The sequence below is a fragment of the Hypanus sabinus genome, chromosome 3 (genome assembly GCF_030144855.1).
Source record: "Hypanus sabinus isolate sHypSab1 chromosome 3, sHypSab1.hap1, whole genome shotgun sequence".
NCBI classification, from domain to species: Eukaryota; Metazoa; Chordata; class Chondrichthyes; order Myliobatiformes; family Dasyatidae; genus Hypanus; species Hypanus sabinus.
The window spans coordinates 145,400,799-145,425,087 of record NC_082708.1 but is presented as its reverse complement, the minus strand read 5'-3'; the positions used below and the strand labels follow the sequence as shown (position 1 = coordinate 145,425,087).

General features: G+C 43.3%; 2 protein-coding genes across 6 annotated transcripts in view; one reads left to right on the top strand and one right to left on the bottom strand.

The window, feature by feature from the left end:
- LOC132391738 (uncharacterized) overlaps positions 1-24,289 on the bottom strand; it is a 99,492-nt gene that overhangs the window by 59,930 nt on the left and 15,273 nt on the right. For all 5 annotated transcript variants that reach the window (XM_059965298.1, XM_059965301.1, XM_059965302.1 and 2 more), the window contains exon 5: positions 23,599-23,716. In XM_059965298.1, the coding sequence (XP_059821281.1) occupies positions 23,599-23,716 (118 nt within the window). The remainder of the gene's footprint in view (positions 1-23,598; positions 23,717-24,289) is intronic.
- LOC132391739 (uncharacterized) lies at positions 365-5,290 on the top strand. Its single transcript, XM_059965303.1, has 2 exons — positions 365-802; positions 4,824-5,290. The coding sequence occupies exons 1-2, from the start codon at positions 441-443 to the stop codon at positions 5,113-5,115; spliced, it is 654 nt and encodes a 217-aa protein (XP_059821286.1). The 5' UTR covers positions 365-440; the 3' UTR covers positions 5,116-5,290.

The window sequence follows — 24,289 nt, the reverse complement described above, 5'->3', positions numbered from 1 at the left end:
GGAGATATATCTGAATAAAAACGAGATAGCTTTATCCTCAGTCATATGAGCTCTATGTACCACCTTAAATTGTATGTGGGAATGACGAACAGACAGCAATTAAGTTTTAATCAGTTTAAAAATTTCATTCCAGATTTCCTCAGATATCAATGTCTGTAAATCGTGTTCCCAAAGGTTCTTAATTTTGTCTAAAGGAACATTCCTCATCTCCAGTAACATACCATAAATCTTAGATATTGAACCATTATGAAAAATTCATAATGGTTTAATGCCACTTTTAAATTCAAAAGAGTTGATCAGCTCTTAGCTGCATTCAACTAGGCCCCGATCTAGCACACCCGTTCCTTGCTGACACAGACAACAGCAACGAGGGGCTAGCACAGTGCTGTCACAGGAGGAGGCCAAGAAGAGCGTGTTGTGACGTACTTCAGCCGCACTGAATGGAACTACTGTGTCAACTGCCAGGAGCTCTTGGCCTGGTCCAGGTCCTCTGCTACTTTTGCCCCTGCCTCTTCAAACACCGGTTCCTGCTTTGTGTGGACCATGCGTCGCTGACTTGGCTGTTGAGCTTCAATGGTCCCCAGGGGCAGCTGGCACAGTGCATGGAGGCTCTCCAGGACTACAACACCACGGCGATAGGCATCTCAGCAATGCTGATGCCCTCTCCTGCTGTCCCTGTGATGCCACCGAGTGTGGCCACTGTCCCAGCTCGAGGAGCAGAGCCAGGAGCAAGGGGCAGTAGCGCCCCTTCAGCAGGCAGCCGGCAGCGACCTCCCAATCTTGGGCCAGCAGCAGTGAGCGGGTGAGTGATGCCGTGCTGGCCCGGGTGAGGGACGGTTGAGTGTGTGGGGGGGGAAGGGGGGTGGTCTCCTCCCTGAATCCAGAGACCAAGGCCCTAACTCTCAGTAAGGCACACTGGAGGTGCGCGACGGGTTGCCGCTCCAGCGGTGGCAGTTTCCTTACGGCGACAGATATCTCCCGCAGGTGTTTTCCCCTGGGGGCTCCGTGCCTGGGTTGGTGGGTGCTGGCCATTTTGGGGTTACAAAGACGTTGGGCAAGCTGAACGAATGTTTCTATTGGCCTGAGTGCAGACGGGATGTGGAGCTGTTTGTGCACATCCCAGAAGAGGCCGGGCCACCAGTCTAGGGCACGAATGGAGCAGTACCTGGTGGGGGCTCCAATGGGGCATGTAAAGGTGAACGTCCTGGGCCCCTCCCCTACACCTGCACTAGATTACTTCACGAAGTGGCCAGAGGTGTACGTGGTCCCGATCAGTGTGCCACCACCACCACTGAGAGGCTCGAGGAGTTCTTCTGCTGTTTTGGCATTTCTGCGGAGCTTCACAGTAAGCAAGTGCACAAATTTGGGGCATGGATGTTTGGTGAGGTCTGTAGGCCGCTCATAACGTGTAGCATCCACCTTCACCTGCAGAGTGATGGGCTGATGGGGTGCTTTAACTGCACCCTAGCTACGCAGCTTGCCATCCTCGTGAGCCAAGATCAGTGCAATTGTGATCGCCACCTTCCCTTAGTATTGTGGGCATACTGGGCCACTGTTCAGGAGAGCACCAGGCATACACCAGCTATGCTCATGTTCGGGCAGGAGCTGCACACGTCGGTCGACCTGGTGCTTGGCCCTCCTTCAGAGCCAGAGATTCCTGGGGAGGCCGGGTTGGAGTACCAGCAGCACCCCCTGAGGTGCTGTTCACGATGCGGCTCAGCAGAACCAGAATGCCACCAAAAACGGGCTTATGACGCCTGCGGCTGGAGACAGGGCCTTACTGGGTGAGACAGAGTATGGGTCCACTGCCCCTCCCGGAAGAAGGGGCGATCCCCCAAGCTAGAAAGCCACTGGAGGGGGCTGGGAGAGGTACTCGACTGCATCTCCAATGTGCAGTTGCCTGAGTGGCAGAAGGCAGTCGTGCTGCACTGGGATCAGCTGGCAGCCGATCAGCCCTTGGCCACGACCAACGCAGTGAGGCTGAAGGAAGGAGGTGCCTCTTGCCTCACCAAACAGTACTTCCCCCGGGGGGGGGGGAATACCCCAGCACCCCAGGCAGCTGCGTCAACCACCACTGGGACTCGGGGTTTGTTGGGAATGGCTGACGCCTCAGGAGGAGGCAGTGTGGCGTTTCAGTGGAGCATCATCGACAGCTTGCCCCAGCATTCTTGGCGGCCAGCGCTGCTAATTGTTTTAAAATGCGTTCGTGGGATTATGGTGGGATCTTCAAGTTCATTTATTGTTACATTTTAGCTTAGGTTATACAGTTGTTCACTTGTGTGTTTGTGCATCACCCTGACCGTAACCAGGGTGTGTGATAATAAGCTGCCCCGTCTGTATGCAACTGAGCAGTTCTCTCCATGGGTCAACGCACCCAGTCTATTTTTGTGCTTATCATAATAAAAATGGCAGTTGGGTTAATTAAGCTTTTCTCATCTGTCATCATGGACCAAATGCTCATCACAATACTTAATTATTTAACCTCCACAGCCATCTAAAGCAACGAATTCCACAGATTCACCAGCCTCTGGTCAAGGAAATTCCTCTTCATCTTTGTTGAAAGTGGATGTCCTTTTCTGAGGCTGTACCCTCTGAACCTAGACTCACCCACTATAGGAAACATCCTTCCACATCTAGGCCTTTCAATATTTGATAGGTTTCAATGGGATACTGCCCCCACACCCCTATTCTAAACTCCAGTGAGTACAGGCCCAGAGCTGTCACACACTCCTTATACGTTAACTCTTTCATTCCCAGAATCTAGAACGAGAAACTATTAACTCAGAAGGACACTGAACTCTTCTACTTGTGCAACCCTCTTAAGGGGTTGGCAATATCTTTTTAAAAATAAAAAAAAATAGCAGAAAACATTAAAGATGTTCAGTTGTCAGGCAACGTTTGAGGAAAAAGGAAGAAAGATAATGCCTCAGGTCACTGATTCTTCACAAGGCAGTATGAATTAATTGTGGTAAGGTCAGGCACACTGCCCGAGAGAGCAAATGACACAGGTTTCATCATCTGAGTTCTGCCATGGATCAAAGATTAGAAAGAAAGAAATCTGAGAGGCTGCCAGAGATGTAGGCAATGCGGGTGTGTTTGAATGTAGGTGCTTGGTTGATTACTTTCACCATTCTCATGTTCTAAAGCCTCTAAGACATATGAATTAGGGAGGTCTCTTTGACATTACACCTATTCCAGTATGAAGAAAAATCTGAGTTAAAACAAGAGAGCTTATTTTTAGTCATATAGGCTCTATGGATCACGTTACATTGTAAAAGAGTGTAACACGCACATAATGAAGAGGTGTGAAAAAGTTTAAAAATTTCATTCCAAGTATCCTCATCAATTGAAATCTGTAGGTCTTGTTCCCAGAGATTTTTAATTTTGTCTAACAGAATGTTTCTCATTGCCAACAACATACTATCAATATTAGAAATAGATCTATTATGAAAAGGTTTCAGAGTAAAAATTGTATCAATTAAATTCTTATCTGGACATTTAGGAAATGTATGTTGAGAACACAATAAGTCTCTAATTTGTAAATATCTAAAAAGGAGAGCTTTATGAAGATTATATTTAATAGATAGTTGATCAAATGAGAAAAGACTATCTCCAACAAACAGATGCTGAAAACATTTAATACCTAGTCTATTCCACTCTTTACAAACTACATCAGTCAAAGAGGGTTTAAAAAAAATTAGAAAAAATGGGACTAGAGAGTGAAAAACCAAATATCCCAAAGAATTTTCTAAATTGTAACCAAATCCTCAAAGCTTTTTAAAGTAAACTTTAAACCCAACCCTCTGACTGCCTTGTTTGGCATTGTTGAAGGAAATGATTTTACTCTTAAGCTGAATGATTTGCATATTTTGGCTTTTATTTCTCTTTTAGCCGGAAGAGTTTTGTCGCTTAAATGGAAAGATGCCACTCCACCTACTCATGCCCATTGGTTGATTGACGTTACATCATGTTTAAATCTAGAGAAGATTAGGTGTTCTATTTCTATAACTAGACAAGATTTTATCACATTATGGGGACCTTTTTTGAACTACTTTCACAATCTTTGACTTGTTCAGCAATGATGATGGCTACTATATGTTTGAAATTACAACTATATGTCCAAGATATTTTTTTCCTTTTTCTTTTAAGCAAACAGCTGTTTTTTTTCTTTTTTTTGTTATGGGTTTTGATTTTGCTTTAGATTAGAATAAAAGAGACCTTTTCAATATTATGGTTAACTTACTATACATAGATATGGGGCATTTCAACCGTTTCTGTTTCCATAATATCATAATGTATTTTGTATTCGCCTATGCAAGTAATTAATAAAAATATTGAAAAAGAAAGAAAAGTTTCCTTGAAGTGTTCATGATTGTGCTTCAAAGTTATCATGTTTGTTTGACCCTTGAGAGTCAACTGCTTGAATGTATTATGTTTTAAAATTATGTACAAGGTTTGGCAATGAAGATGGGGGAAGAGAGAGAGGTGGAGAGAAAGACAGAAATAGTGAGGGAGATAGAGGATGAAGATGTGAGAAGGCTGACAGTCATTTGCTAGTTTCTGTGGGAAAACAATTCATATTATTCCCATGTTCTCTCTGAACCAACTAGGAACCAGAGCATAGGATGGGAGAATGTTTAGTGTGCCAGTAACATTACTAATGTTGCAATATTTCACTTAAATCTCAAGTTAAGATATAAATAATATTCAAATAAAGGCAGAGCTTAGGAAGATGATGGCACCTAACAGCGACTCCTTTCCTTGCATCTTCAGAAACAGCTCTATTTCTATCTTTAATATCTCCTTTTTTTTTTCCTTTTCAGGGTTCTTTTGAAGACCCTGACCTGGAGTTACACCCTGACTTCTGTTCATTGTGGAAATGGGATCCACTTTCAGGTTCTCATGACTGGCCGCTTTTCAATAAGCCGAGGACGTGGCCTGAAAGACCAGCATGCCTTCAGGATGCCAGATTTTCAAGGCCCTGGAGGTGGGTGGACTCAAGGTCGCTGCTGCCTGGTGCATTGTGGGAGACGGAAGATGAAAAGCAGTGAGCTGGCTTCTGGCTCAAGTTCTTTGGGCATAGAGCTCGGAAAAAGTGAGGCAAAAGACTTCTAACACCTTAAATCGGCAAGTTGTTTTGTTATGACTCTCCTCTCGCTGTGAAACGGGGATACCTCTTTTTCCTTTTTAGGCAGAGAGAGAGCCTGTGGTATATTGAATTACCGGGTGAACAAGTAGTCTTTGAGGTACTGCAAGGCTGTGTCTTTATTAATGCTTTTCTACACGCTTGAGTGCGTGGTGGGGGGTGGGGGAGGTGCCAAAGCTTTTTGCTGGTGGGGGAGTTGGGGAGGGGGTTGTTGCTTTGCTGCTGCTTGTGCATGGGAGGGGGAGCTGGGGGCACTTCTGCATGGGAAGGGGGAGCTGGGGGGCACTTTGGCACTCTAACATTTAACTGTTATTTATTCTTTGGGGCACTCCTCTGTTTTCGTGGATGTTTGCAAAGAAAAAGATTTTCAGGATGTATATTGTATACATTCCTCTGACATTAAATGTACCTATTGAAACTTACTTAAGTCTACAAACATCAGATACAAAATTAGGACTTTTGGCTTTACCTATTAGAAAATTGGACTGAACACGTACAAAGTCATTCATTATTTTCTGGAACAAGATGTACTATTCATATTCATGTGTCTACTTAAAAGCCTATTAAACACCATCAAAATATGCTTGTAGATTTCTGTTTTTAATTAATCAAAGATCACATTACTAATTTAAAATTTTTTAAATGTTACAGAAGAATTTACCAGTAAAGTTGTTCTGGAGCTCCACAGTAAAATGAAATAATTTAAATCACAGCCAAAGAAGTTTGTCCACCTCATCGCAGTTTCCCTAAAGTTTTTCTGAATTAGGATCAAATTACCTGTATGTAATTCATTAACAAACTGCAAGCTTGGTTTCAAAAATAAAGATCAGTATCAGTGTAGTCAAGAACAGTTAATTAATTACTCATTTGGAGAGGTTTATGTCGTTGTCTCTTTTGTCTCTTCCCTTCCAGTCATCGTAAAGGATCCCAGCCGTAAAGTTAACTATTTATTCATCTCCATAGATGCTACCTGACCTGCTGGTTCCTCCAGCATTTTGTGTGTGTTGCTCAAGATTCCCATCATGTACAGAACCTTGTGTTACTGAAAAAATCTTTGTTTACTTTACTAGTGAGGCATTAGGATTTTATTTAGCTACATATTATTTATAGTATTTAAGGAATGAAGGAAGTCATCTGACCCAGAAATCGCTATTCATATCATCTCCTTCTTGGAAGTCTGTTGGGAGTGACGACTCCGAGGAGACCAAAGCCCGAACTGGGAAGCGCAGATGTGCCCACAGGCCGGGCACATTACGGCCATTGAAGGGACAAATTGTCTCTCCTTGTGGTCCTGGCACTTTTGATTGAGGTTCTTCAGCCACTGCTCTTTGAATGTGCTGGTGCCTTTGCAGACTGCCAGGTGATAGGCATTGCGGATTTGGCCAAGCTCTACCAACCGGTCACAGGGATATTGCATGCCTTCAGGGATGCTTTCCACACAGTCTTTATAGAACTTTGTGTGTTTCTGGTGCCATGTGCCCGCTCAGAAAAGAATACCATCTTTGGAAGGTGGTTGTCCTCCTTCCGGACCACATGTCCAACCCATCAAAGTTGAACCTTCATGATCAGTGTCTCTGTTCCAGAGCTCTTGGCCCTTCATGGCACTTCCGTGGTGGGGCTCTGCCTTGCCAAGAGATGCCCATGATCTTGTGAAGGCACCACAGGTAGAACTGGTCAAGCATCTTGGTGTGCCTTTAGTATGGGGTCCATGTTTCACAACCATACAGCAGAGAAGTCAGGAAAACTGCTCTGTAGACTGCCATGTTGATCTTCATCCAGATGCCATATTCTTCCCACACACGTGTCCATGGCCTGCCAAATGATGCCCCAGCTTTTGCAAGTCTGTTTGAGACCTCTCACTCTAGACTGCAGGAGGTGGTGAGGCAGCTTCCCAGGTAGGTGAAGGTGTTAACATTGTTGAGTTGTGTACCTTCAATCTCAATTTGTGGTTCCACAGGGTAGGTATGGGGAGCCGGCTGAAGTAAAACTCTGTCTTCTGCAGGCTGATGGTTAGGCCAAATTTTCTTGCTACCACAGCAAGGCCGTCAGTGAGCTCCCGCAGGTCCCTTTCACCGTGCGCTGCAAGAGCGCAGTCATCCGCAAAGAGGAAGTCTCGTACTATTGCTTCCAGCAGTTTGTTCTCAGCCTTGAGGTGTCACAGATCAAAGAAGAGTCCATCAGTCCTTAGCGAATTATTATCAGTCTGTGACAGAACAGAGAACAGCTTCACGGCAAACAGCAGGCTGAACAGAGTAGGTGTGAGACACAGCCCTGCTTGACACCGGTAGTTACTAGGAAAGGGTTAGAGGTTCAGCCGTTTCCGATGACCCTGGCCATCATGTCATCGTGGAATGACCTGACAATGCTGCCCAGCCTTTGGGGGAGGGGGGGCAGTCTTAACTTGGTAACAATGAGCCAAAGGTACAAATGAGCAACTGAAGGTATCAAATGCCTTTGTCAGGTCCACAAAGAGGACATAGAAATTCTGGATCTGTTCCTGGCACTTCTCCTGGATCTGTCTGACTAGCAAAGATCATGTTCGCTGTCCGTCTGTTAGATCTACAACCACATTGGCCCTCTGAGAAAACGTCAACAAGGAGGTGAGAGGTGATCCTGTTTGGTATGATATGGGCCATGATCTTCCCAGCTATGCTCAAGAGAGATCTCCCTCTGCGACTGTCACAGGATGCCCTGTCCCCTTGTTCTTGTACAGTTGGATGGCGTTTGCATCCCTGAAGTTCTGTGGCACACAGGCTTTCTCCCAGAACTGCTGCATGAGCTCTGTCAGCCTCTGAAGGAGGGTGTTGCCACTCTCCTTGAATCCCATCCAGGCCAGGGGCCTTACCTGGCTGCAGCTGGTTGACTGCCTTTCTAGCTTCTACCAATGTGGAGGGATCAAAGGCCTCCAAGACTGGGTGCTGGGCCACGTCTTCTATGGCCTGATCGTCTATCTGGGATGGTCTGTTCTGCAGCTGGTTGAAGTGGCCTGCCCAGCGTTGGACAATGTTGCCTTTGTCAGTGAGCAGCGCTCCATCCAAGGAGCAGACTGGTGCCACGATGTTGGAGGAAGGTCCGCAAACTGCCTTTAGACCATCAAAAATGTCTTTGTGTTGTTCTGGTCGGCGTAGTGCTGATGCTCTGCCGCTTCGGCCTCCCGCCACTGATCTCTCATCTTCCACAGCTCAGCATGGACCTGACTACAGAGGCGCTTCAAGTGGACATGTTTGGAGACTGACTATTTGTCATTGAGCCAGCTTGCCAAGGCTTTTTGCTTCTGCTTGAAGGATGATGATGTCAGAGTTGTTCACATCGAACCAATCCTGATGCTTCCTCTTGGGATGCCTGAGAACAGCACTTGCAGTGCTGTACAGGGTGTCTCTGAAGACAGCCCGTACTGTTTCTGGGTCTGTTTCCTCAGGCAGTTGCTCAAGTTGTTCCTCCAGTTTACTGATCAGATCTTCTTTGATGCTGGGTTCACCAAGCTGTTGAATGTTCTGCTTCCGCTTCGTGTCAGCCTGCAGGTGCCTGTGTGTCCTGGCGATCTGAAGTAGCAGTTCACTTCTCAGCAGGATGTGGTTGGTCCAGCAGTCTACACCCCTCAATTGCTCTGCTGACGATCACATCCCTGATGTCCTGGTGCCTTGTGGTTATGTAATCAACCAGATGTCAGTTTTTGGAGTACAGGTGCATCCAGGTTGCCTTGCGGATGTCTGGAAGCCGCAAGAAGGTGTTGATGGTTGTCAGCCAACTTTATGCACAGAAGTTAAGTAGTACCTGCCCATTTCAATTCTCCTTTCCAAGGCCAAGGTTGCCAGTGACTTCTGGCCAAACCTGATGGTCACTGCCTACTAGGGCATTAAAGTTGCCAAGCAGCAGGATCTTGTCGTCTTTGGGGACAATGTGTAATAGCTGGCCAAGTTCCTGGTAGAACAGTTTGTCCTGTTCAGAGGTGTAGGTCATAGTGGGTGTGTAGGCACTGATCTTGGCTTTCAGAGGCAGCTTCATTACCATGAGGAGATCATTGATGCTTCTGGGGAGGGACTCCAGGTTCTTAGTGATTGTGGACCAGATGGCAATGGCTAGAGATGGCTTCTCTAGCTTCATCCTTTCCCTTGCCACTCCAAAAAAACATGTAGCCAGCCCTTACTTCTGTGATTTCACCAGTCTAGGCCAGATGTGCCTCACTGAACGCTGCAATGTCGACGTTGTACTACAAGCACATGTCCTACAAGTGCAGGTCACCTCTCTGGTCTGTTCCTCACATTGTTGTCCATGAACGTCCTGACGTTCCAGGCTTCAGCACAGAGTTTGCCCAGCTTTCTGATGGTTCTCCTTTCTTTTGTGGTTTTTTAGGTAGTTCGACTGCAAAATACATGGCCGGTCAGCTGCGGTATGCTGACATGATAGGGTGAGGCAAGCTTTCTTTAGGTCCCTTTCCTGTGAGGGGGGAGCAGTGTAGTCCCTCGAAGAGGTCTGCTCTGATGCAAAGATGGCTGCCGAACACTGCCCCTGCCTCGTGAGAAGAGAGCAACCATTCTGCCTTAGCTGCCTGAGTGCAGGTCCACGACTAATGGCTCCCAGCACCATCTTATGCCTGCCACCATTGCCACTTGCTCATCGCCCCAGGTCTTGAGTTGCTTGTGAAGATTGGTGTCACCAAATCCTGGGCAGGAGGTGTATGAAGACCATGAGTTGCCCAAGCATCACAATCCTCCTCTTGGTCTAGATGCTGATGTCAAAAGGGATGCCAGGCATAACGTTTTGATGACAGCTGAACTGTAGGAGCTGCCAGAATGACATTGAATCAACATCAGAATGCCTTAGGGGCTCTGACTCTGGATTTCTTCCTCAGAGTTTACTCCCAAAGCCATTAAGTGGAAGTATTAATCAGAGTTTTCCTTCTCCTAGATGTGTTTCCTTCCCAGGCTAACGAGTTCCACCTGCCTGAAGCAACTGGCTCTAAGGCACCAGTGACTTACTTTCACCCCTTCTCCTGTCAGTGTAAACAGTTCTGCCATGTGAAGCTAGGAGTTGGGCTTGATTATCAGAGACTAATTTGAGATGCATGCCATTGGGAGCACTTTATAGGTAGTGGCAGCTTATCCCCGCTCCCACCCCGGGTATGACAATCATTTTGAATGTAACTCAGAGCTCTTTAATTATTGAGACATAGCAAAGCTGCGTTTAATCAAGAATAAGCTGACATCTATTTAACCAAACACAAGTGGCACAAGGTAGGCAGCTATAAAGTACTGACTCATATAATACATGTTCCTGGTCCAGATATTCAAGATAAGGACATGGGAAAAGCATCAACATTTCTTCTCTGCATTAGAAAAAATACAGATTTAATACAGCTCATCAAGCACCAAACAAAATCACAACTAAATATGATTACAACTCAAAATCCCTGGAAAATGAATAAACATGGACATATAAATTTAGTGGCCACTTTATTAAGCAAATCTGCTTGTTCACACAATTATGTAACCAGCCAATCATGCGACACCAGCTCAATGCATAAAAGCATACAGTCATGGCCAAGAGATTTGGTTGTTGCTCAGACAAGATATCAGAATGAGAACTGACTGAAACAATTGTTGGTGCCAGATGGAGTGGTTTGAGGAACTCAGAAATTGTTGGTCTCCTGAGATTTTCACACACAACAGTTTTGAGAGTTTACAGAGAATGATGTAAAAAACAATAAAACATCCAATGAGTGGCAGTTCGGTAGCTGAAAACGCCTTGTTAATGAGAGAGGTCAGAGGAGAATGGCTCAAGCTGATAGGAGGGCGACAGTAACTCAAGTACCACGTGATCAAGTTCAAGTCAAACATACTGTTATACCAGCAAATAAAGCAATGTTCTTCCAGACCAAGATGCACAATGCAGTACATATAACTCACACACACAACATGTAAAGTAGTACTACCACAAATAAATTAACAAATAATAAGGTACATTTAATGACATAAGTTAAAGAGTATAATGCTACTAGCACTTCATACATGACAAGCCCTGGTTGGTGGCAGGGAGTTCAGTAGTCTTTATGCCTGGGGGAAGTAGCTGCTTCCCATCCTAACTGTTCCTGTCCTGATGCTACGGGTACCACCTGCCTGACGGTTGGGGTTGTAGGGGGTCAAAGATATTGTTAGTTGAATGGGAGGAATCATTGACAATGTTAAGGGCCCTGCATACATAGGGTTCCAGATAAATATTTCTGATGGGTAGAAGGGAGACTCTGATGATCCACTTAGCAGTCCTCATAATCCTTTGTAGGGATTTGCAGTCAGATACTGTAACAGACAGTGATGCACCTGGTCAGGACATTCTCAATGCTGCCTGAATGGGGAGAGGGTTGAGAGCCTTTCTCGCCTCATTCTCCTCAGGAAGTGGAGATGCTGTGGTGCTTTATTGACCAAAGAGATGGTGTTGAGGGATCAGGTGAGTTCACCTTTTATGAGCACTCACAGAAATTTGGCTCCCCTAACTCTCTCCACAGAGAAGCCACCTATGTACGGTGAGGAGTGGTCAGCCTGCACCTTCCTGAAGTCCACAATCATCTCTTTGGTCCTATCCACACTGAGACTCAAGTTGTGCTTTCACCACTCTACCAGCTGCTCTACCTCCTCTCTATTAGTGTCTTTTTGTTGGTGTTGATGAGGCCAACCACTGATGTGTCATCAGCGAACTTGATGATTCAATTAGAATTGGTTCTAACAGTAAAGCAGCAAGCTGAGCACACAGCCCTAGGGTCGCCAGTGCTCAGTGTAATAAAGCTAGAGATGTTTCTGACTGTGCCCTCTCTGTCAAGGAGTCCAAGATGCAGTTACAGAGAGAGATGTTGAGACCCAATGAGGACAGCTTACCCACCAGCGTTGGAGGCACGATCATTTTAAAAGCCAACATGAAGTCGATACACCACATCCTGGCATGTGAGGCACCATTTTCCAGCTGGGACAGGATGAAATGGATTGCAGTGGCATCAATGGACTGATCTGGCTGATAAGTGACCTGGAAATGGTCCAATGTAGCAGGAAGATGGGAATTAATACAATCCATGAACAGCCACTCAAAACATTTTATTATTGTTGAGGTCAATGCCACTGTACGGTAGTCATTGAGGAAAGTTACTGTCACCTTCTTGGGTATGGGGATGATAGAAGCCACCTTGAAGCTGCGGTCATTCTGGTGCTCAAGAGAACTACAGTAACTCACCTAAAGGTTTACTGCTGAGTGGCACTGACTTCATCAATCATTAAGTGTTTTGAGTGGCTGGTATGGATCATATAAAATCCCACATGCCAGTTACAATAGACTCTTTCTAGTTCGGTCACTGCTCAAACCATCCACTGATGATGCCATAGCCTCGGCCCTTCACTCCATCCTGTCCCACATTGGAAACAATGCCTCTTATACCAGGATGTTGTTTGCCAACTTCAGCTTGGTGTTTAACACGATGATCCCTCAGAGGCGGGACTCAACACCCTCTCTGTAACTGAATCTTGGACTTCTTGATGGATGATAGCGAAATTCAACCACTCTCCATTGCACATCAATGGCTCTACCATGGAGAGAGTGAAGAGCACAAAGTTCCTTGGTGTGCACATAACAGACAATCTAACCTGGACCCTCAATACCTCCTCACTAATGAAGAAGGCCCAGCAACGTCTACACTTTTTGAGGAGATTGAGGCGTGCAATGCTCCCTGACCCCAGTTTAACAACTTTTTACAGGAGCACCATCGAGAGTACCCTGTGAGGCTGCATCATTTTGTGATACGGAAGCTGCAAGGCATCGGACCTCAAGACCCTCCAGAGGATAGCAAAAACCACTGAGAGGATCACTGAGGTCTTCCTCCCTCACTATCTGTGACATTTACCAGGGCTGTTGCAAACGAGGGCCCAAAATCCCTACCAACCGTAACCCACTACCTGATTGACCAACTACCATCAGGAAGGAGGTACAAAGGCACCAGGACTGGATAACAGCTTCCTCCCTCAGGCTGTGAGACTAATGAATACTATGTCACCACCAAGGTCTCATTACTCGGACAGCAAGCTGTTCACTTGTGCTGTGCACAACATGCGCTTTGAACTTTATTAACTATTTTATAGTATAATATTTTGGTTTATGTGCTGTGTGCAATATATGTTGTGTGGGTGCACCGTGGCCTGGAGGAATGTTGTTTTGTTTGGTTGTATATATGTACAGACAGATGACAATAAACTTGACTTGAACATCAGCTGTGGCCAGACTGCCTGCTTCTCCGGGGAAAGGGCAGCCTTACTCAATGGCATGTAGTTGTGTGCATCAAATCGAGTGTTAAAGACATCCAACAAGCAGGAAGAGAGGCATCACTGTTGTTGACGTGCAGAGTGGACTTATGGTCCATTAGGGTCTGAGTGCCCTGCCTTATGAGTCTCGTGTCTCTGGTTTCACAGAAATGGCTCTATGCTCTCAGAATAATCTCATAAAACAGTGGTGTGCAGAGGAGTATCTTTGAATGCATGACACACTAAACCTTGAAATAGATGGGCTCCTGTGGCAAAAGACCATGAACATACATTTAGTGGCCACTTTATTAGGTACATGAGAGAAGTTAAGATGGTTGTCATAAAGATAACATGCCCTCAAGGCAGAAATTTGTAAGAGATAGACTAAGCAAGTAGTTAAGTTTTAAATGTAAAACCTTACTAAACTGTTTCTGACATGATTTAACTTTTTCTGTATTGTTGATATAAGGCAACAGTTTGTAAAAATTGGAAACTTAGAGTTAGAGATTCTAAAGTAAATAAAACATGTACAGTATTAACATGGTTTAAGTTCAAATAGTAAAGCATTAGGTCAAAAACATCATCATGTACTAAGAATGTATTAGAACAGATTGATGTTTTAAACATTGCATGAAGTGTATGGCACAGTTTAGATTGTGTGTTATGTTGGAAGCAAACAGATTAACAAGGAAAGAATTAAAACATAAAATCTACTGCACAAAAGTGCCACAATATGGTATTTGAAACAATATTGATGAAAAGAAATAAAAAAGGATTGAGCTGAAGTAGGCCAGGGACTGTAATAATGAAGCAAACATCATTTGTGGCAGAATGCTATTAAATCCGTGTGTGGGTTTATTAGTTTGAGGAGAGTAAACAAGAATATCAGGAATAGTTCAAAATGCAGAAGTAGAAGTGGAACGAAGGTTCAAACATTCATTTACTGTATGATCAAAGCATGTATCCATACACAACTCTAAACAAAGAACATGAAAGTCATTCAGAGAGAGAGACATCAAACCCACCCTCCCCCCGTACAAAAAAGAATGGCTTCCTGATCATCAATCCCCCCAAAACCCCCACTCCCCCACAAAAAACAGAACAGGAACATTGACCGCGCCCAAAAAATGACACCTCCCCCACACAAAAACGAATACGTAGAACACAACAGAATATTAACTCCCAAACACCCTTCCCTTGCACAACAAAACAGAAAAGAAAAGGGTGATAAGAAACACAGAATATTGAAAAACACAAGTCTGAAAATGTGTACAGAGCATAAACACAATAGTCCAATCCAGAATCGCAGAACCACAGTACCATCCTATGATACCACTGACATTCATTGAAGGAGAGGGACACCACACGAGGTAGAGAGGCCTAGCTGGCTGCCACAACAATCCATACAGTGATAGTCTGCTCACAGAATACTGCTCTGGCAGTGATCAAAACGCAGGCAGTCAGCACCGAAAACCTTGCTCACCTTCCACATTCACCTCGATGTCTCAATCTTTCTTAACTTTAATTGGCAATTAATGGACGTTTTAAACGGCAAAATGGAGTTGAACATTGGCTCGCGCTGTCTCGACATTTCCTCAAATGGAGACCAGCTGAGTATATGAACACTTCCTGGAATCTTCTCAGAAACAGCAAAATTCTGGATCACTCAAACAATTTCCAAACTGTATAACGCAGGCTCTAACAGTCCCGCAAACACATTTAAGGTGAAAAACAGATGTAAGAGAAGTAAGGAGCTATTTTTGTGAGCTACCTGGAAGATGTTGACTGAGGGAGTGTTGTATGCTGGTGCCATCTTGACCAGAATCAAGTAATGAATAAAACATAAAATGTAGGTTTGAATCAGGGGTCAGATAGTTCAAGAAATTGGTAATTATTTTGCAAGATCAATAAGATGAAATATGGGATCTGTGTACTTGAGTGTGAGAATGAGAATGAAAGCGACAGTGAGAGAGAAAATAGGAAAAGCAGATGGAAAACATAAAGTGATGTAGCCACTCAGAGAATGAGCCTCTGAAATTCCAAAGAACAGATTGTAATGTCCATCTTTATTATTCATTGTTCCTTTCTACTTGAATCTGTTTCTTTTTCTACTGATGTTGCCTGATTTGCTCAATGCTTCCAGCTTCTTCTGTTTTAATTGGCAGAACAAGAATTTATTTATAGTTGTTCGATCTTGGAGACTGGAGTTTTAGACAAAACAATTAACAAATAAATACATGTACTCAAGAGTTACAGTAATAATGAAATCTATGCTGTTCATATTTTGAAATAATACACAGGTCATGAATACCCATTTTATCTGTGGTGCTTTATGTACTTTGGATGTCCTTTAACCACATGCAATATTCTGACACATTCTAATGGATTTGGTACCACTGGGAGTTGCTACAGAATTGAGAGAAAGTGCAATGTCAATATAGTATTTAGGATGATCTCCTAGCAATTACACATTAAAACTGTCCAGGCACTGTTCTAAACTTAAAATCATATTTGTGTTTTTACACCAGAGATAAAATCAACCCTGCTAAATTAACTGCTTCATTGCTTTTCAATCTCTTGGCAAAGAAATTTTGCCAATCTTTATATCTGTGATTTGCATACTCCACTGTTAAGATTAAAGTTAAGATTGAAGTGATGAGATACTGCACAAAGTGGGGGTTCCATGGGGCATTGGGGACATTCTTTTAGGCACTTGGAGGAAAATTTAAATGAAATAGTTCTCTTGGGCTATTTCTGTTAATACTATTACCCATTTTGGTATAATTTTACTAAGTTGGCTTGTTATCTATTTAGAAAGGAAATGTTGTGCAGTGCTGGGAGAACTTTGTAAAATATTTACAATATAGGGCATGTGTCAAAAATGCAATTTTATTACATTAATTTATAACCATGTAAATGCAATTGAAAGTATATGCCAAGCTATTTTGGAAAGATTATGAAGAGTGTTATTGCTGCTTATCATGGGAGTTGATAATATTCTAGTTTAGGTATTTTGTTCTAATAATGGGCATATATCTAAAGTTTCTTCACCCCTCCCACTGAACATCAGAGATAAAAAAGTTAAGGGTTACAATGACTGTAGACTTTCTGGCACTTAGACTTATTTTAATTTAAACTAACACAAGTGTCTTATTCAAGGCTACACACACTATGTGAGACCTTTATACTATTACTATTTATATTATTACTGTAACTCTTGAGTACATGTATTTATTTGTTCATTGTTTTGTCTAAAACATTATGTCTGAAACTCCAGTCTCCAAGAATGAACAACTATAAATACTCTTTTCCTGCTAATTAAAACTGAAAATACTGGAGAGATTCAGCAGATCAGGCAGCAGCAGTAGACACAGAAACAATTGATGTTCCAGTTCTGGGACCCTTTTTCAGGACTGGAAATGCAAGGAAGAAAAAAATGTGTTGGTTTTCAGTGATAGTAAAGATTGGGGAGAGCTGTGTAGAACAAGATAATACCTCCGATTGGCAGAGGTAAATGGGTTAATGGAGGCAATTATAGCAGTAGTTGAAAGCAAAGTGTTCTTTCCTGCCTATGTTATATAGCAAAGTTGTGGGTCAAGCCCAGTAGGGTAGACTATACGAATAAAAGAACTGAGCAAAAATTATGCCAAGCAGAAATGAAAGAATGAGTCATGGAGAATTTTACATTTGCGTCCTGTAGGTTTCAACATGCCCCAATAAAAGATGAGGTGTTGTTCCTCAAGCATGCATTGAATCTCATTGTAGCAATGCAGGGCGGTCACAGATGGAGTGGGATGGTGAATTAAAATGCTTGGCAACTGTGTTATAATGTGTACATAATAAGGAACTTCATCCCCAGTGGGCAATGTGAGGTGTTCACCCTGAACCGGAAGCCACAATAGCAACCTGGTTGCATGTGCACAGGGTTCACCAGCAGTTATAATGTAAACCCATGCCAGGTTTGTCTTTCTTTAGGACTTAACATGGTGTCAGAAGATGGCATGAGGTCTAAACACAGAGAGTAAATACATACCGTGCACGACTGAGCAGGAAAGATGCTAGCAGCAAGTGACGGAGGAAAGCTGGCCAGTGAGGCAAGAGAGAGCACGTTGTTCCAGAAGTTCAGAAGTCACCAGTTTCACTAAGAGAGGCTCAGAGCTCCCATCACAGATAGGCTAAGTTCTCCCGCACCTATGCAGCTTACTGGCAATCTAATGCTTCAAACAGGGATTCAATATATGTTCAGCTGTTAGCGGAGTGGGAGAGATTGATGAAAAGTGGAAAGCATCTATTTTTCTGCATGTAATAGGCAAGACATCTAAAACAGCTTTCAAATTGATGAGATAGCTTTTACATTGGACACTCTGATACCAAAATTTAAGGAGCATTTCATCCCAAGTAAAATCATCACATTTGAGAGATATGATTTTTCCTGTGGTTAGCTTCAACCAACTTTCACACACTGCGTAAGCCCTGTGAATTTGGAGATTTGAGAAGCTGACTAGTTAGAGACAGAATAGTTTGTAGAATTTCACATAATGGACTCAAAGAAAGACTGTTGCATGTATAATATTTAACACTGGAAAAGGCTGTGAATGTGTGTAGGGCAGCAGAGACCACATGAGCTCAAGCTAAGGAGCTGCACAGGGCAGACACAACAGTGCATGCTGTGAACACAGAGGAGCAGTGCGTAAGGCATTTCTCAAAGCAACAGCAAAGCCAAAAGGAAGGCTCAGACAGCAAATGTAGAAGTAGTCACATTCCAAAGACATGTCTAGCTTATGGAAAGTCCTGCAATAATTGTGGGAAGAAAAACCATTTTGCAAAGCACTGCAAAACTGGGGCTACCAAGAGAAAGGTGCTCGCAGCTGATGAGAAAATGGAGGAATTCTTTATGGATTCTTTACACACTGTTGGTGCTGGTAAAACAGAATGGGTCATTCCAGTGGCTGCAAATGAGACAGAAATACCATTCAAACTTGACACCAGAGCCCAGGTGAATCTGTTATCCAAGAATGATTACAAAAGCCTTACAGTAAAGAGCAAGATTTACCTAGTGAAGTTAAAAGTGACAGGCCTCACTGGAGAGGACATTCCAGTAAAAGGGGGCTGTATAGTGACCTATAGCATCTAAGTTCACAGCTCCTGATTGTAGAAAAGAGAGTACACCCAATGTTAGGTCTGTGTGCATGTGAAAAGCTCAGCCTAGTGAAAAGAGCTTTCATAGTGGCTTCACAGACCAAATATGATCATACAACATTCCTGGAAGAGTATGCAGGTGCCTTTGAGGAGTTTTAATGTTTAGCTGATGTACACAAAAATTCATACAAATGAACAAGAGACAGTGACTCCTGTTGTCCAAGCAAACAGGAAAGTTCTGTTTCCACTTAGAGATGAACATAAATAAGAACTAGAATGGAACAGATAAATGTCATACAGAAGATTGAAGATTGGGTGAGCTCACTGGTCGTTGCACAAAGGAAAAAATGGAGCATTGCGGACATGTCTTGACCCAAGAGATCTTAATAAGGCCATCAAGAGAGAGCATTTTAAAAATTGCCAACATGGGAGAAAATCATGTCCCAGATTGCAGGTGCCAAGTAGCTTAGCAAGCTTGATGCATCATCTGGGTTTTGGCAGATGAAGCATGATGAGGCAAATTCGATACTGTACTTTTAACACACCACAGGGAAGAGATCGTTTTCTTCAGCTACTGCATGGGATTCTGCCCATACCAGAAGTCTACCATAAAACTATCCACATGACCTTTGTGAGCAGATATACAGGCCTGCGTGGACATGATTGACACCTCCAGTCCAGTATCTCCCGATAGAACACAGTAGATTAGGACAGCAGTGGGGACAGATGAAACAATGAAAGTACTCAAAGAGTCAATACAGAAAGGATGGCCAGCAATTAAGAAGATACATGATGGGCATCTTGGTGAGGAAGAAAGTAAACATAGAGCTCATGAGGTGACATACTGGCCAAGAATGAACCAATCAGCCAGCTTCATTGAAATATATCTTACCTGCAGACCAAAGCAGCAAGTAGAACCACTTACACTACACCCTGTCCTAGAGAGACTGTACTTCAAAGTTGGAGTGGATTTGAGTCATCATTTTGTTGTAATAGACTACTCTTCCAATTACCAGAGGTTGGCTCACTGCAATCAACATCCAGCAAAGCAGCTGTTGCTTTCTTGAAAACTGCAAGGTATGAAGTTCAATCTGAAGTAGTGTCCACAATTTTTGAGCTGTGAATTTGAGTCTTTTGCCAATGTTTGTGGGTTTTAACATACAACTTCAAGTTCATATCACGCAAAATGTAAAGGGCTAGCAGAGAGTTCAGTCAAGGTAGTGAAAGGCCTCCTGAAGAAAGTGCAAGATGGTCAAAAGTGCTCCGCTGTAGAATGGCTTTTCACCAGCCCAAATGCTGGTGGATCAACACATATGCACTAAGCAGCTTGGGCAGCATCTATTGAAAGGAGCAGTCAACGTTTTGGGCCGAGACCCTTCGTCAGGACTGTTTATACTTGTTGTACTGCTTGTTTGTATATGTTGATTTGACCACAGCATCTGCAGTGTACTTTGTGTTAACACATATACACTAACCTTCCAATGCATGAAAAAGGAGTACACAGGGTCAAATTGCCTAAGGCGAAAGGGAAAGAAAAACAGAAAGAGTATCATGACAAGACTGCAAAAGGCCTACTACCATCCTGATGCCTGGAAATCTGAGATAATGATTCTGGCATACAGGAATATGTGCAAGAGGAAGTAGCTCCACATTCCTACGAGATCGAGACAGAGCAAGGGACACTTCTGAGAAGGAACCGTGTGAATCTATGACCACAAGCTCCAACCTGCGGCGTCACCCCATTAGTACACCAAAGATCCAGCATATGCAAGAAATGAACATATCAATCAGAGTTCTCAGAAAGACACAAACATTGGTGGCACAATTGCAAGTAACACACCAGTGGAAACATATAGCAGACTAAAAAGGGCCATTAAATCACCTCAGAGACTGACTGAAAGTTGTTGAGTGGATAAGGGGCAGCAGTTGCTCATTACAACTGAAGCTGAAATATTGAACAGTTGAAAAATCACAAAAAAATGAGAAAAGAGACTAGCTACAGAATGTAGACATTTTTGTTGGAAAGGATGATTGCTCCCTGCAGGCTTACAGTAGGAACACATGGTATTGTGTTTGTTTTTCAGTCAAGTACAAGATGTGTTATTATTTATATAATTCCTCACACGCCTCAATTTTGGCACATGGGGTGGCACCTTTGCTGTTTTTTAGTGACGGTTTTACAAGGTCAGGTTGCTAGCTCAGCCTTCAGCCCAACACAAGTGGAACCTGGGCAAGGAGTCGACTGGATTTGAACCCAGGAGCTCTTGCCCTGAAGTCTGGTGCAAATGCCACTACAGCATTGACATAGACTTGTGTTATTATCTGAGCTTAATGAAGGACTTCAAATGCCAGTGGACAATGCATGGGGTTCCCCTGGAAGCAGAAGCAACGAGGGTGACCTGGTTGCACGTGCACAGGGTTGAGCAGCAGTTCAGTATAAAATGTTCTAATGTAAACCCCTGCCAAGTTTGTCTTTATTAAGAACAAACATACCAGTAACCGGACGTTTATTGTCACACACATGGATTTAATGCAGGTGTTCCACAAAATGGTTTACAAATCTATATTTAGAAGTCCAATGCAGAGGAGGCCACACTATGAACACCAAATTTAGTACCCTAGAAGTTCAAGTGAATTGCAGTCTCCTGAATGGTGGGAAAGGAAGAGGTATTGTTTCCTTTGCTTGCGTAGGTGCCAAAACAGTCCTTCCAGGTGAAGCACTGATTCACTTGCATATTTTCTAACCAGCATTGTCTTACTCAACACTCACTTTTCTTTTCTGTTTTTTACAATTCCAACGACTAGTCCACGACAGAAAATTTTGATTTAGATTAGATTTATATTTGTTTATCACATGTACATTGAAACAGAGTGAAATGCATCACCTGCATTAACAATTAGCATACTCAAGGATGTGCTGGGGGAGCCTGCAAGTATTGCCACAAATTCTGGCACTGACACAGCGTGCCCACAATGTTCAGCAGAACAATACAAGCAGCAACAACGAAACAAAACAAGACAACAAGAGCAAAGCAAGCCCCTTTCCCACCCACCCATTCACATACACAGACAGGCCTCCAAACCCTGAGCAGGCCTCCTGTTCTTGGCCCTGGACTCTCAGGTATCTGGCCTCCAAACTCCAGTCCCTGCTCAGTCTTGCAGACATCGGCCTCTGATGCCTGGTCAAGTCAACTGGTCTTCAACCTTCAGCCACCAGCTTGCCGAGCTCTGATTTTCATCCTTTGGCTTTATTCTCTGGACTTCGCTTACGTCACATGTTTGCATAGGTGCCAAAACAGTCCTTCCAACAATACCAAACCTAAGACTTGCCAATCATGGGTTTGACCTTAGTCCACAACCCCAATGGAAAACCAGTTGAAAAAATTAGGGTTACATAGTGTCTTTCATCACCTTCCCTGTTTTCCCCTGTTGCTCATCCTAAGTGATCTGTCTAAAGGCTATGATTACCAGATCTACCATTGCCCCTATATCAAAATTTCAAACTGCAATATATGCTGTGTCGAATAGTTAACGACGTAGCATTCCTCCAAACCATAGGAAGAATTCTTCCCAGGAAAATTGCCACTGACCAGGCATATCCATGCTGACAAACTTCTTCAAGAGACATTTAGGACCCCTGGCAGACTTTTATAACTCCAGGTACAGTGAACACTGTTCATAAAGTCATTCACAAAGCCTATTCAATTTAGTCACAACAGAAACAATTAATAAACAATAAAACTGCCAGAGCCTTTGTGGTACAATCAGCATGCCTGGGCTTGCTATGTTTACATAAATCCTGTTTCATGAAGACCATAAGATGGAAGCCTTGTTCTCTAAACAAGATGGAACTAATTTTTCTCATTGGCATTAAGTTAAACACAGGCTTTTGCCCAGCAGACAATACCCCCTCTTGAGGAAGCCAATGGTTGCCAATTTTTCCTTAAGTATGGGTTTAAAATGGTGCTAATCCAATGAAAAAGGAAAGGCATCAGCTGAATAGTCATTGCTGGCTGAAGCTAATTAATTTCAGCTATAGTTGAAATACGAAGTAGTTGCGGTATGCAGCATAACGGTTATATATCATACCACAACTGGATCTGAATCTGCTCTCATACAATAAAGCTTGTGTCCAGTACAATTTAGATTAATAATCCATGTCAGAATGCAAACACTATTCATATCTTGTATTAAGAGTGACTCTAGTCAATATGGCACTGAGTTGTGATCTCCATCGAGGTTGTTGCTCAGATTTAGTTGTTTTTTTTTAAGGTTTCTAGTGATAGTTTGGAGGACAGAGAGGAAAGTTAGGGCTCAGGTTAGGGTCTAGGGACAGCGATGTGGAAGAATTAGAGGTTAGGCCAGAATCTAGGCACACCACGTTCTTCTCTTAAAGCCCGCAAAGTGTTCGTCCATGGATGGATGTTAGAATGGCAAGCAGAGAGAAGGTTAGAACAGGGTACTGAAGTGAATGATAGGTATGATCATATTGAATGGATGGATTATACCCAAATGACCTACTTCTGTTTCTGCTTTCTAGTTTCAATGTTTTTATGGATCATTGAATTAATCTGTCGTGTTAATGGGTCTAACACTCCCAACCCAGTAGAGCTCACCTTTTAGCGCCTGTTATGCCTCTGTTAGAAGGTTGTGAGTTCAAGTCCTGCTACAGAACTCTGAGTGCAAAAAAATCAGCTGATAACTAGCACAAGGTTGAGGAAGGCCTGCATTGTCAGAAGGCAGGCAGGCAGGGCCTTGGTTTAACATCTCAACTTAACAATACAAAATGCTTTCTCTGAAGGGAAAAGTGGTCCTTCTCAGTTCCCTGACCAATCTGTCAGCCTTCAGCAAATAACCTGGTCGCTGTCAGCTTGTGCAAACTGCTCATCATTTGCATGAGACAGTGGATATATTCAAAAACCTTTTGCTAGCAGTACAATGCTTTGTGAGAGCGGGATAGAGAAATGTCACCCTTCATCTTGGAAATGATGTAGAATGAATCAACTATTTATTTAGTGTGTAAAAGCATATAACCACCTCTCTGTTCTCCTCTGTCAGATAACAGGACATTGTAGGCTCGGGATCTCTTCTCTTCGAGGTCAGTTGTCCTAATTTTTGATTAAAATGCTCAATTTCCTCTTCCAAGCACCAGATCCTGTTGAAAATAAATAATGGTAGCCTTACTCGATAACTCAACAACTCGTTTCTCAGTTCCTATCACAAAGAATTGAAGTTGGATACCAAGATGTTTAACTTCATACTGTGTACTCAAGAAGGAGCTCTACCTGCCAAAGGGCCCACCAGAAATTTAGATGCCCATTTGCAGCTAGATAGCTTCTTGATTATTAAGGGCATCAAAGTTATGGGGAGACGGCAGAAGAATGGGCTTGAGAGGGAAAATAAATCAGCCATGATTGAATGGTGCAGCAGACTTGATGGGCTAAATGGCCTAATTCTGCTCCTCTGTCTTATTTGATTAATTACCTGACTCAGAGTGAAGGGCAAATTTTGCTCTGCATTTTTTCTGATACACACCTTCAGAAGGGTAGACTCTCTTACTGGAGTATGGGAGCTGGGGTGGGGGAGTTTGCGAATATGAATTGCTCCATTTTGGTGCATTTCATGATATAATTTAGATCCTACAAAATGTTTCAAAAGCAAAATTGCATGGCAATATAGGTAGAAACTAAAGTCATGCAAAGCTGGATGATAACATTCGGGCAGGATT